The sequence below is a fragment of the Sus scrofa genome, chromosome 14 (genome assembly GCF_054392235.1).
Source record: "Sus scrofa isolate SSC_HxYL_T2T_F1_AM1 chromosome 14, Sscrofa_HxYL_maternal_Yorkshire_Landrace_v2.0, whole genome shotgun sequence".
Classification (NCBI taxonomy): Eukaryota; Metazoa; Chordata; class Mammalia; order Artiodactyla; family Suidae; genus Sus; species Sus scrofa.
In genome coordinates, this window is record NC_139396.1 from 137,008,408 (window position 1) to 137,026,444 (window position 18,037).

General features: G+C 42.6%; 1 protein-coding gene across 7 annotated transcripts in view; it reads left to right on the forward strand.

The window, feature by feature from the left end:
• The first annotated feature begins 10 nt into the window (after window positions 1-10).
• Window positions 11-18,037, forward strand: part of PDCD11 (programmed cell death 11) — a 54,381-nt gene continuing 36,354 nt past the window's right edge. For 6 of the 7 annotated variants that reach the window (XR_002338757.2, XR_002338760.2, XR_002338761.2 and 3 more), the window contains exons 1-8: window positions 11-86; window positions 1,788-1,900; window positions 3,263-3,394; window positions 4,672-4,839; window positions 9,243-9,404; window positions 11,017-11,140; window positions 11,890-12,071; window positions 16,807-16,914. Coding sequence is in view for 1 of the 7 variants with exons in the window: in XM_021073483.2 (XP_020929142.1) it covers window positions 1,799-1,900; window positions 3,263-3,394; window positions 4,672-4,839; window positions 9,243-9,404; window positions 11,017-11,140; window positions 11,890-12,071; window positions 16,807-16,914 (978 nt within the window). In the remaining 6 variants the exon portion in view is untranslated. Of the gene's footprint in view, window positions 87-1,787; window positions 1,901-3,262; window positions 3,395-4,671; window positions 4,840-9,242; window positions 9,405-11,016; window positions 11,141-11,889; window positions 12,072-16,806; window positions 16,915-17,805; window positions 17,984-18,037 lie in introns of those variants that run through there. The other variant, XR_014826824.1, reaches the window with a different exon arrangement.

Consider the following 18,037-nt stretch of genomic DNA (forward strand, 5'->3'; position numbering starts at 1 on the left):
GAGTTGGGCTGCTGGCGTGCGGGTCTCCGCGTGTGTGATCACAGTGGCGCGGCCTCCGAAGTAGAAGTGCTGGCGTCCCTGGCTTGGTGAGTGTGGGTAAAGGCGACAAGGGAGGAAACGTCGTGGCTTCCAGGTCTGTTCCAGAACTAAGTCCTCCAGGTCCCTACCATGCACCCGCTTAGAAGCCGGCTTTGCTTGACTTGCTCCTGTAACTTTAGGATCTGTCCCCTGAAGGTAGCTTAATTCTCTTCTTTGCCGCTGGATTGCTGCTTTACTCTTTTGAAACTTCAGTTTCCCCTGGTCTGAAATGAGATTAAGGGTCAAACTCCCAGGAATCTTGACCCCACGGCACTTTCTTATTTTTTCGAAACATATCTATCCGTTCCTGATTCCAACTCCTAGGTTCATTTTAGGTCCTCGCCTCTTTCACAGTCTCAAGCCTTTCTAGATTCCTATTTCCAAGTGTCTTTCAGAACCAACCCCACTAATCTTCCGTTCTCGTTTATACCTAGTTCTGGTTCTCATGATTTCTGTTGTGCTGCAATTGAAGCCTTCTACCAGATTACCTTCCTTCAGTCCTCTCTCCTCCAGTCCAGTCTATAGCCTGCAGTCTTTTTTTTTTTTTTTTTTTTTTGGTTACTGTTTTATCTTTTCCTTTACTTAAGGCTCAGACTTGCCAAAGTAAATGTTAATCTATTCACGTCTAATGAGAGCTCTGAAACAGAAAGCCCAAGCTGTCTTTTAGAATTTAACTCCACTTATTATGCTTTTTATCACTTTATGGTCTAGTTGAACTTTTCTCCAAAGGAAGGCAAGAGCAAGCCTTTGAACAACAGTTTGACAGACATGATGCTGATGCTTATCAAAATAATTTGCTTTTTCTTTTCCCATGCTTTTCCTCACATTCCTTCTGCTTTTCCCTTTCCACCTATCAAGATTCTATTTATCTTTTAACACATAGCCCAAAAGCTTCTTTTGTTTTCCTCTTTTACCAAAGCCTCATTATTTCCTGCTTCTTTGTTGATAGTTTATAAATTGATTTGTATTTTAAATTATTTGCATAATTGTTCTTAAAAGTGTGTCTGTTCAGAGTTCCCTTGTATCTTATTGGGTTAAGGGCCCACCTTGTCAATGCTGTAGCGTGGGTTCAGTGCCTGGCCTGGGAACTTCCACATACCACAGGTGCAGCCAAAAAAAAAAAAAGACGAAAAAGTGTGCATATGCTTTGAAGGTAGGGGCTTATATATATATTTGTTTGTGTATCTGTGAATTAAGCTTAGTGATATTTACTACATTGAATCTATAGCTTTTTTTTTTTGCTTTTTAGAGCCGCACCCATGGCATATGGAGGTTCCCAGGCTAGGGGTCAAATCGGAGCTATAGCTGCTGGTCTGTGCCACAGCCACTGCAATATGGGATCCGAGCTACGTCTGCAATCTACATCACAGCTCACGGCAACACCGGATCCTTAACCTACTGAGCAAGGCCAGGGATCGAACCTGTATCCTCATCAATACTAGTTGGGTTCATTAACTGCTGTGCCATGACAGTAACTCCAATATAGCACTTTTTACTAGAGGAAAATGTGTGGACTTGTGCTTTTGAAGCAAAGATTTTTGGAAAGATGAATTATGGATTGCCTGTTGCCTGGCATCAAACCATCCATTTCTTAAATGCTGTCCTGAATGCTCTCTAGCACATTGGGGCTAGAAAGCTTTATCTCTTGCCCATTGATCATAGTCTTGACACCAAAGCTACATCTCACCAACTATTTGCATTGTTTTTAGGAGAGCCAAACATGGCAACCATGGAAGAAAGCTTCCCCCGAGGGGGGACAAGAAAGATTCGCAAGTCAGAAAAAACTTTACAGCAGTCGGTTGAACAGGACAACTTATTTGATGTAAGTGGTATGCTTTTTGTTAAGACTCACTGAACACTCTCTAATGTCCTTATGGAGAATGAACCTTGTTTGAGAATGTGTGGTTTTCCCAGATTGGTTTCTTTTCTTTTCTTTTTTAGGGCCTCACCTGCAGCATATGGAGGTTCCCAGGCTAGGGGTTCAACTGGAGTTGCAGCTGCCAGTCTATACCACAGCCACAGCAATGCCAGATCCAAGCTGCATCTCCTTAACCCACTGAGTGAAGCCAGGGATCAAACCTGCATCCTCATGGACACTAGTTGGGTTCTTAACCCACTGAGCCACAACAGAAACTCCAGATTGGTTTCTTTTTGAAGTTCACTTTTATAAATTGAACTTGTTAGGGAGCCCACACCATCACAAGGCTGTATCTTTTGAAGTGGGGCATTTAGTATTTGAGTTTGCAGTACCATTATTTCTTATTTTTAGGAACTTTGTACCATGTAGATTAAGGATAAAGAGAAAGCAGTTTGATCATTGCATTTGTTTTTTTTTTTTTGGACTTTTGTCTTGTTAGGGCCACACCCACAGCATATGGAGGTTCCCAGGCTAGGGGTCTAATCAGAACTATAGCCGTTGGCCCACACCAGAGCCGCAGCAACGTGGGATCCGAGCTGCATCTGTGACCTACACCACAGCTCATGGGAACGCCTGATCCTTAACCTACTGATCGAGGCCAGGGATCGAACCCGCAACCTCATGGTTCCTAGTCAGTTTTGTTTCCTATTTCGCCACGACGGGAACTCCAATCAATTGCATTTTTGAATCAGGTCCTTATGATGTAAAATGGTCATAATTTGCATTAGAATTTGACATCTTCATCTAGAGTAGGCTGTAAAATGCTAGAATGATGGAAACTAACTTGCAATTATATGGTCTTATATCTATTTTATGTAATCTTTCCAGTTGTACTATGCAGTTGAGATCGCCATTCCATGCTCTGGAACTGAGGCCCAGAGAGCTTATGTAATTTAGCTGAATCCACACAGCTTGTTATGGTGCAGATGGAAATTTAAGTTGGGCCTTCATGATTCCACCTTTTACTTTCATGCACTGTTCCAAATTCTTTCTCATACTGGGGAACCCCGGTGTCCATCCCAGTCAAGGGAGGAAGAACATAGGAGAGAAGAGGCTTTGGAAACAGATTTTGAGAACAGAGCTTAGATTGGGTAAAGGGAGAATTAGTGGTAGAAAGGGGAGTTGGGATTGAGGCAGGAGTTAAAAGAACAGTTGGGAGTGTCAGGAGTGAAGGAGTAACACAGCAAGGTGACAGATGGCCTGAAATTGGAGGGAAAGGCAAGGATTACTGCTTTTCATTCTTTTGGATCTTTTTCCCCCCTTTAGATTTCTACTGAAGAGGAATCCACCAAAAGGAAAAAGAGCCAGAAAGAGCCAGCAACAATAAAAAAGCTGAAAACTGACAAGAGAGAAAGCAGCAAGTTTGTAAGAGAGAAGTTTGAAATCCTTAATGAGGAGGTTAGTCAAAGTTTGGTTTTGTTTTGAACAAACTCCCTGGGTTGCTTAAGTCTGTATATATTCTTCCTTCCCTCTTTCTTTTCTTTATTCCTTCATTGTTTTCATATGCATACGCTTTGTGTTTCTGGAGAGTCTTCTAGCTTTTTTCAGAAATGAGCATATTTCTTTCAGTTATTATTATTATTATTGTTATTTTGTTTTTAGGGCTGCACCCACAGCATATGGAAGTTCCCAGAGTAGGGGTTGAATTGGAGCTTTGGCTGTTGGCCTCCTCCACAGCCACAGCAATGAGGAATCTGAGCCACATTTGCAGCCTACGCAGTTCATGCCAACACCACATCCTTAACCCACTGAGTGGGGCCAGGGATCAAACCTGCGTCCTCATGGATACTAGTTGGGTTTGTAACTGCTGAGCCACAATGGGAACTCTCTCTTTCAATTATTAATCAATGCCTGTGATCATGTTCTTTTGTTTTGTTTTGTTTTGTTTTTTGCTTTTTAAAGTTTTCTTGTCTTTTAAACTGCTGCGTCCTCATGGAATTTGTGTTTTAGTAGACTCATAAGTTTGAACTGGCAATAACTAGCAGTCATTCTAATTCTACCCTTTCATTTCATAGATGTGGAAATGATCTCACAGAAACGAAGCAGTCTTATTATGTTCCTTAAGTGTTTAGATAACTGATACGTGTTATAAAAAAGAAGAAAGTCAGTGATTCTGAAGGGAAAGATTCAGATTCAGGCTGCAGAAGTATTTTGTTTGTCCAGTGTGCTGCTTTAAAAAATAATTGTTTAAGTTAGTGCCCACATTAGAAAACTGAAAAAACTTAAATGAAAATATGATTTTTGGTTTCTTGAAAAAAAACTTGAACGTGCTGAAGGTATAAGCTCACACTCCCTCTGTTTATAGGCACACACAGCTGAATAGTGGTTACCCCCTTTAGACCTGGCATGCACAGTCCAGGCCACCAATGTTTCCACTGGCCCATGTCCTGCCTTGTGTTGCCTACCAGGCATTTGAGTTTGAACTCAGTAAAGGAAAAGGTGAGAGTTCCCTCTAGCACTCCTGTGCTGTAAACAGTGTGGTGTGTTTTAGATCTTTCGTGGTGCTCAGCCAGGTGTTTGATGAGTGTACTGACATACACACATATGGTATTTCCTGAAGCTTTTATTTATTAGAGGTGGGAGTAGAAGCCAGACACCCCCCCACCCCTCCCACGTCCCCAGTCATTGTTTTCTTCCTGTGATACACATTTCACATTTTACTTTTTCTCTTCTAGTCCCTGTGTGAGGGGATGCGGATTTTGGGTTGTGTGAAAGAGGTGAATGAACTGGAGCTGGTGATTAGTCTCCCCAATGGCCTCCAGGGGTGTGTGCAAGTGACTGAAATCTGTGATGCTTACACCAAAAAGCTGAATGAGCAGGTGGCACAAGAAGAACCTCTGCAGGTAAGGGAAACTTGGATGAAATCTGTAACTGGAAGTAAGTAGTACACAAGCAGATGTAAAATTACAACTTTGCTAAATGCTTAGAAGGAAAGACACAAGGTACAAGAGAGTTTATAATAAGGACTTTTTTTTCTTTTTTTTTTTTTGTCTTTTTGCTACTTCTTTGGGCCGCTCCCGCGGCATATGGAGGTTCCCAGGCTAGGGGTCGAATCGGAGCTGTAGCCACTGGCCTACGCCAGAGCCACAGCAACGCAGGATCCGAGCTGCGTCTGCAACCTACACCACAGCTCATGGCAACGCCAGATTGTTAACCCACTGAGCAAGGGCAGGGACCGAACCCGCAACCTCATGATTCCTAGTCGGATTCGTTAACCACCGCGCCACGACGGGAACTCCAGGACTTTTTTTTTTAATACGGGGATTTTGACTTAGCTCAGGACATCTGGAAGACTTCGCTGAGGCACGGGTGCCTGAGCTGAGGTTTGAAGGGTGAGGGTGTGCTAGAGAAAGAAGGAAGGTAGGAACTGAGTGTATAGCAGAAGAAGGTTAGAGAAGAAGGCTGGAGCGGAGAGCAGGGGAGAGTGTGTGGGATGGGGTCAGAGGGCTGGGTGGAGAACAGACCAGGCTAAGGATGGTTTTTCTAGAATCTGTGGGAAGCCCTTGAAGTGTTCTTATTGGGGTGGGTGACATGTAGACAGCATAGAGAGTGAATTGAAGAGGCATGAGTAGTTTCTTAGAGACCATTTAGGAGGCCGTTGTTGTAGTCTAGGCTCTGAGATTGATGGCAGCTCGTGTTCAGGATTACTGAGGACTGAGGAAGGAGAGTCAGTGCCTAATTTTGGATTCCATATGGGTGGTGAGGCCGGGAGAAGTGTTTGAGTTCTAGTATTCTGTTGAGCATGGCTTGACAGTTGGCCAGGCCATCCTGAGACAGGAAACCCTGAAAGGGGAACCTGGTTTGGGAGAGGTGATCATGATTTGATCTTCTGTTGTGTTGAATTTGAGGTGCAGTTGAGACAACAGTAGATAGGTGCTTCTGGAGCTCTGGGAAGTCTGCGTTAGAAACATGAAGGTATAGATGTGCTTGAAGCTGTGGAGGGGTAAGAAGTTGCTTAGAGGATGCAGATAGAGGGAGAAGAGACTGCAAGACTGATCCTGGAGTGATTGCTGTATTTTAATTGCCGAAGAAAGAAAAGTTGCTGTCAGAAGAAGAAGGCAAGACCAGAGAAGTAGAGGCCAGAGAAAAAAAACCATTGAATGAAGTGTCGTGGGAGCCTAGAGGAGATGTTTAAGGAAGGAGGGGGCACCAGTGTTAAATGCTTAGTAAAGGTCACATGAGAAGTTCCTATGTGAAGGGGATTAAGATGATGGAATAGAAGGACTGGAGCTCAACTTCTCTCCTAAGAACAACAAAATTCACAACTAAAGACTGAGCACTCTTCACCCAAATGGACTGGAAACCTTAAAAAAGATACCCTACTCCAGAAGAAAAAGAGGAGGCCACATCCAGAGGTACGAGGGGCGATTTCACGATATAAACAACCCCATACCTCCTGGGTGGGAAACTCCACAGACTGGAAACTAATTGGTTCACAAAGAGAGACTCACCTACAGGAGTGAGAGTTCTGAGCCCCACATCAAACCCTCACGTGCGGGGATACAGCACTGGGAGAAAGCCCCTGGAGCATCTGGCATTGAAGGCCAGCGGGGCTTGTGCGCAGGAGCTCCACGGGACTGGGGGAAATGGAGACTCCATTCTTAAAAGGCGCACACAGACTTTCACGTGCACTGGGTCCCAGGGCAAAGCAAAGTCTCCATGGGAATCTGAGTCAAACCTGAATGCAGTTCTTGGAGGACACCCTGGGAAAACAGGGGTGAATGTGGCTTGTTGTGGGGAATATTCAGCAGCTGCCTTTCTCTGGAGGTGGCCATTTTGGGAAAATCTGGTCCCACCCATCAGTCAGCTGCTGAGAAGCCCCAGGGCAAACAACTACCCAGGTGGGATCACAGCCCCCTCAGTAAACAGGCTCCCTAAATACCCCTCAGGCACACAGCTGCCTCTAATCCCATCCAGAGACTAAGCCCCTCCCATCAGGAAGCCTACAGCAAGCCCCCATACTGACTTCAGCCACAAGGGGGACAGATATCAGAAGTAAGAGAGGCTACAACTCTGTTATCTCTAAAAAGGTCACCACACCAAAAACCTATAAAAATGAAAAGACAGAGAACCATAACTCAGATGAGGGAGAAAGGAAAAACCCCAGAAAATCAGCTAAGCGAGGAGGAGATTCTTAGCCTCCAGGAAAAAGACTTTAGACTGTTGAAAACATTGGAAATAAACTGGAGGCAAAGATGGATAACTTACAGGAAACACTGAGCAAAGAGATATGAGATATAAAACTTAAACAAGAAGAGATGCAAAATACAATAACTGAAATAAAAAATTCACTAGAAGCAGCTAACAGCAGAATACAGGAGGCAGAACAAATAAGGTGGAGGACAGATTACTGGAAATTACGGATGCAGAACAGAAAAGAGAAAAAAGATCGAAAACAAATGAAGAGCATCTCAGAGAACTCTGGAACAACGTTAAACACACCAACATCCATATTATAGGGATGCCAGAAGGAGAAGAGAGAGAGAAGGAGACAGAAAAAATATTCCAAGAGGTAATAGCCGAAAACTTCCCTAATATGGGGAAGGAATCACTCACTCAAATCCAGGAAGCACAACGAGTACCATATAAAACAAACCCAAGGAGGAACACCCCGAGACACATATTAATCAAACTGACCAACAAAGACAGAGAAAATCTTGAAAGCAGCTAGGGAAAAGAAATAAATAACATACAAGGGAACCCCAATAAGGTTATTGGCAGATTTTTCAACAGAAACTGCAGGCCAGAAGGGAGTGGCATGATATACCTAACGTGATGAAAGGAAAAAACCTCCAACCAAGATTACTCTACCCAGCAAAGCTCTCATTCAGATTTGAAGAAGTCAAAACCTTCACAGATAAGCAAAAGCTGAGAGAATTCAGCAACACTAAACCAGCCTTACAACAAATACTAAAGGAACTTCTCTAGGCAGAAAAGAATAAGAGAAGAAGGAAAGAAAAAAGAGCAGCAAAAACAAATCCAAAGTAATTGATAAAATGGCAATAAGAACATACATATCAGCAATTACGTTAAATGTTAATGGACTAACCGCCCCAACCAAAAGACAAAGACTTGCTGAGTGGATACAAAAACAAGACCCATATATATGCTGTCTTCAAGAGACCCACTTCACTTCTAGGGACACATACAAATTGAAAGTGAGAGGATGGAAGAAAATATTCCATGCAAACGGGGATCAAAAGAAAGCTGGAGTAGCAATAATCATATCAGACAAAATAGACTTTAAAATGAAGAATATTTTAAGGGACAAAGAAGGATATTACATAATGACCAAAGGATCAATCCAGGAAGAAGATATAACAATTTTAAATATCTACGCACCCAACACAGGTTTACCACAATATATAAGGCAACTGCTAACAACCTTAAAAGGAGAAATCGACGATAACACAATCATAGTGGGGGACTTTAACACCCCACTTACAGCAATGGATAGATCAGCCAGACAGAAAATTAATAAGGAAACACAGGCCCTAAATGATGCATTAAACCAGATGGCTTAATAGATATTTATAGGACATTTCATCCAAAAGGAGTTCCTATCGTGGCTCAGTGGAAATGAATCTGAGTAGCATCCAGGAGGACGCAAGTTCGATCTCTGGCGTCTCTCAGTGGGTTAAGGATCCAGCATTGCCATGAGCTGTGGTGTAGGTCACAGATCTGGTGGTGTTGCGGCTGTGGCGTAAACCAGCAGCTATAGCTCTGATTTGACCCCTAGCCGGGGAACCTCCATATGCTGTGGGTGCAACTGTAAAAAGACAAAAGCAAAAACAATTAAAAAACAAAACAAAACTGTAAAAAAACAAAAGCAAAAACAGTTGAGAGAAGGATTGTAAAATTTGTAAAATGGACTGTTGGGTTTATTGGAAGTCATTGGAGATTTTGTTGGGAGATCAAGTATGGAGTGTGGGGGGGTGGAACACAGATTGCAACAAGCCAAGCCAAAGAATAGGAGGTGGAGACAGTAATTGTGGAGGAGTCTTTTGACCAGTCATTTTACATCTGCCCATTGTGTGGAGATGTCTGGAGACCTTAAGCTGTAATCCAAGACTGCGACGTGGCCACAGACCCTTCTTCAGCTTTGTGGGTGAGCAGTTGCTCTCTTCGTCTACCTTTTGGACTCGATGGAGTCTGAGGGTGAGAAACCACTGAGCCAGGGCCAGGCAGTGAATTCTCAGTTCAGGGGAAGCGTTCATATCAGGTCTTTTTCATTTGTATTATGCAGGACCTGGTTGGCTTGCCTGAGCTCTTCTCACCTGGGATGCTGGTTAGATGTGTGGTGAGCAGTCTGGGCATCACAAAGAGCGGCAAAAAGGATGTCAAGCTATCTCTGAACCCCAAAAATGTCAACAAAGTGCTGAATCCTGAAGCCCTGAAGCCCGGCATGGTATGTATCTGGGGCCAGGGAAGAGGAGCAGACACTGTGCCGTCTCCCTGTGCTGCATCCAGGGGGCTCTCTGGACTGCCTTTCACTTTCAGCTTACCTTTACACACGGGGGTGGGTCTTTTCCTGGGGGGTACGGTCTCCAGGGTACTTGATGGAAATTGAAGACTTGAACCTAATTATATGACCCTGGAGGAGAGCAGGGGAAAGCAAGTCCAAGATTTGTTGGTAGGGAAAATAAATGCCTCCAGGCAAACCTAGCAAAGGTGAGGGGGAGTTGCTTGAAGTGCCTTAGTTTACCTAGACTTTTTCACAAATTAAGTCTTTTTCAAAGGCTGCTGGCATTTGTGGGGAACACTTGAGGGCTGCTCTCTGAGAGCAAGAGCTTGGGCACACAGGGCAGTTAGTCTGTCAGCTGTGCTAATGGATGGTCCACTACCGGATCTCCCAGTCCTGTGCAGATTCAGAAGAAATGAATCCTAGCCCAGCACCTCCAAGTCCAGTAGCTATGAAATGTACTCATGCAAACTATACTCAAGAGGAGGGAGACCAGGGGTTCCCTGGTGGAGCATCTGGATACGGATCCGGTGTCGTCACTGTTGTGGTGTGGGTTCAGTCCCTGGCCTGGGAAGTTCTGCATGCTATAGGCGTGGCCAAAAAAAAAAAAAAAGGAGGGAGATCAATATAATCTTGTAATGTTAGAAGCGGTAGAATTTTTTTGTGCCAGCCACTGAGAGTTTGGTAAAATGGGAAATAAAAGTAAGCCAAGTACAGGAAGTTGACAAGTATTGAGAGGCTGCTGTTTGACAGGTGCTGTTTTAGACATTTTCTCTGAAGAAATTTTCATAGCAATCCTGTGAGGCCAATAGATAGCCCCTTTGTACATCTGAGAAAACAGACTGTAAAAGTTTTAAGTGACTTAAGTGACCAAGTACCAGGTAGCCAGTAAGTGTCAGGGGCAGATTTTAATGCCACAGTTCTCCTGTAAAATGTAAATGAGGTTGGCAAGAATTTTTTTTTTTTTTTTTTTGATGTCTTGGTGCTTGGAAAAGACATGATAACTGCTAGAAGGGTAGAGCTGGGTTATTAGTCATGGCACTGGGAGCAGCCTTGCAGGGCCATCTGATTTATCTCTTGGCATAACATGAAAGTCTCTTCCTGTCTTGAAAATCCTCCATGGAGGATAGCCCTCTCTGTCATTCCATTATTCAACTTCTCACTGTTTGGAAACCATAAATAAGATCCTCAAGCTCTGGGAGAATTAAAGTTGATGTCTTTCCCTCTTCTGTCCTCTAGTGGGATTGAGGGTTTTTTCTTTTCTTAAAAAACAAATTTTTTTGGTATATAGTTGATATACTATGTTATACAAGTTACAGATGTAGAATAGAGTAAGTCACAATTTTTAAATGTTATACTCTAGTTATAATAAAATATTGGCTATATTCTCTGTGTTGTAGGGATTAAGGTTTAATGTTAAAAGTGGGATGATGCATGGGGTTATGGGGTGATATGTTGAGACTGATGGTGGGAAGAGTCACGTTTGGTAATTGATGTTTGTTATGTGTCCCGTGACCTTTGACTTTTGAACTTTTGGGAATGCTTTCTCTTCCTCCAGCTTCTCACAGGCACTGTGTCCAGCCTGGAAGACCACGGCTACCTAGTGGACATTGGTGTTAGTGGGGCCAGAGCTTTTCTACCACTGCAAAAAGCCCAGGAGTACATCCGACAGAAGAATAAAGGTGAGAGGGGAGAAGAGGGGCCAGTTCATGGTAGTGAGGTGGTATGCCCAGGGATTATATTTAAATGCCACTTTGCTGAGTAAAATGACAGAGTGGTGACCCTGAAGTCCATTCATTGGGGAAAGAATGGACTTTCACACATATCGTATTAGAGCAACTGAATTTCTGAAGGCTGCAGGCTGTTTGGCTCTGCTTAAATCCACTGTTAATCTTAGATGATAGAAAAGAGAAGGTGTGTGAAGGGTCAGAGGTTGTCAGTCTCACTAAGATCTGATGGACCAATTTCACTTTTTCTCACTTAGAAGATTCCACTGAAATTTGGGCCCTCAAGGCCTCTGAAGCAGCACTCTCCTGCCTTGTTGAGGTGGTTTTTTTTTTTTCTATTTTCTTTTTTTAATGGCTATACTTGTGGCATATGGAAGTTCCTAGGCCAGGGATTGAATCCGAGCCACAGCTGCAACCTACGCTTTAGCCGCCACCATGCCAGGTCCTTTAACTCACTGCACTGGGCTGGGGATTGAACCCACACCTCTGCAGCTACCAAGCTGCTGCAGTCAGGTTCTTAACCCACTGCATCACAGCGGGAACTCTGCTGTTTTCATATTTTTGTGTGATAGTTCATTCTAGATCAGTTAGGGTCACTTCACTCTCTCTTGCAAGTAGGCCATGGATCTTTCTGGTATCACCTGAGCCCAAGTTAAAGGTCCTTCTCATAATGGTTATTTTTCCTTTGGGGGCTGGACTTGCAGATGCTAAACTGAAAGTGGGCCAGTACCTGAACTGCATCATTCAAGAAGTGAAAGGCAGCGGAGGAGTTGTTAGTCTGTCTATTGGTAATTCAGAAGTTTCTGCTGCCATTGCTACTGAGGAGCAAAACTGGACCCTCAATAATCTGCTACCAGGACTGGTGGTCAAAGCCCAGGTACAGAAGGTAAGCTGCTCATTGTTCCTACTATTTTCTAAAATAAAAATAAATTTTTTTTTGGCTCTGCCCACGATCAAACCCACGCCCTATCAGCGACCTGAGCTGCTGCAGTGACAGTGCCCAATCCTTAACTTGCCATGCCACAAGGGAACTCCCAGAATAATTTTTATTCAAATAGTATATGCACATAACCTAAATTTGTGCTGTCTGATAAGGTAGCCACTGTTTCCCTTTGGCCATTAGTACTTGAAATGTAGCCAGTACCATATGTTGAAATGATAATATTTTGTCTATATTGTGTTAAAAAAACTATTTAAAAAATTGCACCTATTTTTCTGTAGTTTTTACAGTGTGACTGCTAGGAAACTTATGCATGTGACTTGTATTTCTCTTGGACAGTGTTTTTTGTTTGTTTTATGTTTTGTGTTTTCCCTCTCTCTCTCTCTCTCTCTCTCTCTCTCTCTTTTAATGGCTGCACCTGCAGCATATGGAAGTTCCTGGGCTGGGGTCAGATTGGAGCTGCAGCTGTGGCCTATGCCTCAGTCACGGTAACATTGGATCCAAGCCGCATCTGCAACCTATGCCATAGCCCTGGATCCTCAGCCCACTGAGTGAGGCCAGGGATTGAACTTACATCCTCGTAGAGACAGTTTGGGGTCCTTAACCTGCTGAACCACCATATAAGCTCCTGGACAGTGTTGATCTAAAAGGTCAAATGGTATTAAAAAGCCTATAATGAAGAACTGTCTCATCCCATCTAACCCCTGTCTTTAACTCGTTTAGCTTATCTTTTGAAATTTACCTCCATGTTTCTAAGTAATAAGCCTTACTGTATCTCATGGTTTATTACTTTTAGGCATTGAGTTTTAGTTCTTATCAGGGGAGATGAAATTTTTGCTTTCTTATTCTTCTCTTCTCCTAATCTTTCACAGGTATATTAAAATTTTGGTTAAATAATTTTTCAGTGTTTAAATTATTATGACTGCATAAATACTATTTACTTGCTGAACTAGGTAATATAATTTGTTTCTTGAACAGCTTTTTTTTTTTTTTTTTTTTTTTCTGGAGTTGATAATCAGCTTTCTTTTTGTCATTTGATGAATCCTCTTCCTACCCTTCCCTGTTTCTTCAAACATCCTGTTGTAGTTTTTTTTTCTCTCACTGTTCTCTGTGTTGTCAAACCCTTTAAATGATCTTCATTACTTCTTCCCCCGCACCCGCTGCCTGGAGCCCCTCTTACTGTCTTTTTACTCTGCTCTGGCTCTGGGCTGGTTGCTCTGTAGGCTCCTGCATAGTTGATATCCAAGGGTTCCTTCTCTGGCATCTTGGATCCTTCCCCAGTCTCCTCTATTGGATAGAACCTTCTTTGGTTCCATATATTCCTCTTTTTTTGGTTTACTCATTCATTTTAATGTGTCACAGTCTCCAGAAGCATCCTCAAAAAAAGCACATGGGGAGTTCCTGTCGTGGCGAAGTGGAAACGAATCCAACTAGGAACCATGAGGTTGCGGGTTTGATACCTGGTCTCGCTCAGTGAGGATCCTGCGTTGCCATGAGCTGTGGCATAGGTCACAAACGTGGCTCGGATCTGGCATGGCTGTGGTTCTGGCCTAGGCTGGCAGCAGCAGCTCCAATTAGACCCCTAGCCTGGGAACCTCCATATTGCTGCTGGCGCAGCCGTAAAAGGACAAAAAAAGACAAAAAAAAAAAAGCACATGGGAGGTTAATTTCTTGACCTAGTGTGTGTCGAAGTCCCCGAGACCACTCCCAGGTTTGATGATCCCTAGTAGGAAGACTCACGGGACTCAGCGTGTTGTGGTGCTCAGGGCTGTGACTTCCTACAGTGAAAAGAGGCCAAGCAAAATCAGCAAAGGAAAAAGGCCCGTGAAGTGAATTTCAGGCACAAGCTGCTAAGAATCCTCTCCCAGTGGAGTCAAAAAGGGTGTATATAATTCCTCCAGCAACAAGTTATGACACCAAATGTGAATATTGTTTGCTAGCAAAGCTCATTGGTGGTTTTTATTTGCAGCTGGTCACATAGGCAACCTCTGCCTGGCATCTACCAAAATTCCAGACTCCCATAAGGAATTCGAGTGTTTAGTATAAACCATATTGTTTGTACAAATAGTTTAGATACAGTGAGCCACTCAGTTCTGGGAGCTGTGGGAACCCTCTCAAAATCCAAGTTCCCAGACATTAGGCCAAGGCCGACCTCACAAGCAGGCTTTACTAAAGACCTCAGTCTCTGGACTGCTATGTTAACTTTTTTCTGCACACCTAGTATATCTGAAAATATCTTTGCCCTAACGTGTGATTGGTAGTTAATCTGGGTTTAGAATTCTAAGGTCAAAAATAACTCAGAATCTTGAAGTCATTGTTCCCATTGTCACCTGGCCTCTACTGCTGTTGAAAAGTGTGATGTTATTTTGATTCCCTTTCCTTTGTATGTCCAAGGATCTTTATCCTTTTCCTTTTAAACTTTCACAGTGATATACTTTAGTGTGTTTCTCTATCTATTTGTGCTGGATTCCTGTAATCCAGAAATGTATATCCTTAAGTTCTGGGAAAGTTCTTTCTATTAGTGTTTGTTATTTTCCAATTTTTATTTTTTATTTGTTTTTATTTCTTGCTTTTTAGGGCCACACCCACAGTATATGGAGGTTCCCAGGCTAGGGGTCGAATCAGAGCTACAGCTGCCACAGCCACCAGTCTATACTACAGCCACAGCAGTGCAGGATCCGAGCCACGTCTGCCACCTGCACCACAGCTCATAGCAATGCCAGATCCTTAACCCACTGAGCAAGGCCAGGGATCGAACCCACAACCTCATGGTTCCTAGTCGGATTCATTTCCTCTGCACTACGACAGGAACCCGTCCATTTCCAATTTTTAAATGGAGATAATTCACATGTAGTGAGATTGGTGCTTTTAAAGTGTACAGTTTAGGGTTTTTTTATGTGTGTATTCACAAAGGTATGCAGCTGTCATCACTGTTTAATTCCAGAACATTTTCATTATCCCAGTAAGAAACCCTTTACCCTTTGGTTATTGCTCTCTATTCATCCCTCCCTTGTGCTCCTGGCAAGCCCTAATCTACTTTTCATCTCTAGGTTTGCCTATTCTGCGTATTTCATATAAATCGAACCATGCAATATGTGGCCTTTTGTGTCTCATTTCTTGCACTTAGCATGTTTTCAAAGTTCATCCATGTTGTAGCATGTATCAGTGATTCATTCCTTTTTATGGCTGAATTATACCCCATCATAAGGAATTGGTAGACATTTGGGTTGTTTACACTTTTGGCTGTTATGAATAATGCTGCTATGAAGTTTGTGTATATAAGTTTTCATTTCACTTGACTGTATATCTAGGAGTGAAATTACGGGGTCCTACGGTAACTGTATGCTTAACTTTTTGAGGAACAGCCAGAGTAGCTTCAATGTTTTCCATCCCCACCGGCAATATAAGTGTTCCACTTTCTCCATATTCTCACAAACACTTGTTGTTCTTTTTATTACAGCCATCCTAGGGGTGTGGTTGTGAAGTGGTATCTGGTAATTTTGATTTGTAGTTCTCTAAAGGTTAGTGAGGTTGAGTATCTTTTCAGGTGCCTATTGGCCATTTATAAATCTTTCGGTGAAATACAGAATTAAAAGTCCTTTATCCATTTAAAGTTAGATTAACTTTTTATTGTTACAGTGTAAGAGTTCTTTGTGTATTCTGGATACTAGCCCCTTCTTTGATCTTTTAAAAACTTTACTATGATTTCCTTTTCTGTTTCTAGAACTCCTGTTAGTATGGTGTTGGACTCAGTGGATCAGTTTTAATTTCCTTACTTTTTCCTCTCTTCCTCAGTTTTGTATATGCATATATTTCTCTATATCCTACCTCTGGGAGAGTCTCTCAACTTAAACTCCCTATCTCTATCAAGTGCTTGTTTTGACTACCATGTTATGGGTGAGGTACGAACAAACTGCTGGGAAGCCTGTGCCTGGGTGGAACTTGTTGACTGGCGGGCTGTCTTTGAGATCCAACTCGGGAGAGTATAAGCCCGGCTTGCTAAGCGCTGGATGGGAGAAAGGGGCTGGCATTCTCCCTATCTATAGCTAAAGATATTCAGACTTTTTCTTACCTCACGTTTTCATGGTTTGCACGACTCCTGTGTTTTGAGTCTGGTACACTTTCCCAGAGAATAACTCTCCCATTTTTTATGGAGATGGGAGAAGGGTGGACCCTGTAGTTTGAGGAGAGGACCTGGGGATCTGACCTAGTTTCCCTGATTTCAGTCATCAGCCTCAGTGCTCTCTTTTGAGAGGTTGGTCACCTCTAATTTCTAGCTTTGCGGGACTCTGTAGGGTGAATTGCTCATGGTCAGTATCTCACCCTTGAAAGCATTTGGGTTTTGCCTTCTTGGTCTGAGCGTGTCACTAAGTTAGCAGCAAATCGAGTGGTTAGGTTAGGATCCTTGTGCAAAACACCTTCCATCCCATTGGAAAGTCCCGACGATGGAGGATTGATGTCCTTTCAGGCTGGAAGGGAGGGAGCTAATGAGTAAAGGGATAGCCAGTGCCAGGAGTTGTCTTGCCACTCTATTTTATAGGATGAAACATGGTAGGGGCGAGGAGAGACACACAGTCATCACGGAAAGTGGGGCATTGAGTACTTAGTGTGAACCGTAACTCTCACATTCCTGGTTCCTTCAGAGAGATGTTTTTTATAACTAGTTCTGTTTATTTTCTAGGTGACTCCACTTGGCCTTACACTAAAATTCCTCTCATTCTTCACTGGCCTGGTTGACTTTATGCACCTGGATCCTAAGAAAGCTGGAACATATTTCTCGAATCAGCCAGTAAGAAATACTGCACTTATTTTTTCTTGATTTCAGTTGTGTCCCACCCAGCTGTCCAGTATCACAGCCAGCTGCTGGCAGGTCCTGGGACTGCCTGTGTACATGTGTTAGAGAGGCCAGGAGGGGATTGAAAAGCCTTCTGGAAGGACCACAAGAAACTGTCAGAAAAATGGTTACTTCTGGGGGTTGAGAGTAGAGAAGGAGCCTGTGGAGAAGAAGCAGTTTGTGGTTTTTATTTCATACTTTTCCATATAGTTGGATTTTTTTTTTTTTTTTTTGGATAGTGCATCTTTTGTACTTATAATTCAAAGTGTTCTAGAAGAGTATTTAACATAGGAGAAGAGGATATGTGATTGAATACAAAAATTTAGTTTAAAAAGTGCTGTAATATAGATTCTGTTTTGAAAAAAAATCTTAAGATTGAATAAACCTGGTTAAAATACTGACCGATTATGTAGTCAGCTGTTAGTGATTATGTTTGGGTAATTTTTCTGCCGTTATCTACATCATTCAAAATTTCTATAATGAACATGGATATTTGGGAAGAAAATCCCAATATATGTTAATCAGAGTTTTATTAAAAATCCTAAAATGATTTCTTTTTGTTTTGGGGGTTTTTTGTTTACTTGTTTCCTGGCCCAACTTGTGGCATGTGGAAGTTCCAGGCCAGGGATTGAACCTGCGCTACAGCAGTGACAACACTAGATCCTTAACTACTAGGCCCCCAGGGAACTCCCCTGTTTAACAGTTCTGTTTTAACAGTAACGCATGTTAATGGAAGCAATAGAGATTTTTTTTTTTTGTAAGTAAAAGTAGGTTTTCTCACCACATAGTGATAATATTGTTAACTTTTTGGTGAACCTCTTTCTAATTAAGTTTTTTCTCCTATAGTCATCTTTGTGTACAGGGTTGAGACATTTTATGACCTCGTGATCAGAGCAGGCTGTTTCCGGTGTGTTTCAGATGAGTTTCTGATAAAGAGACGCCAGTGCCTGACGTCTGTTGCATATGCATTATTAGCTTCATGGTGTTGAGGAGACCTTGGTCTGTGTATTATTCCTGGCCTAGAGTAAGCATTGATTCAGTTGGACATAATTCCTCTGGGACATTCTTTTTGAATTTT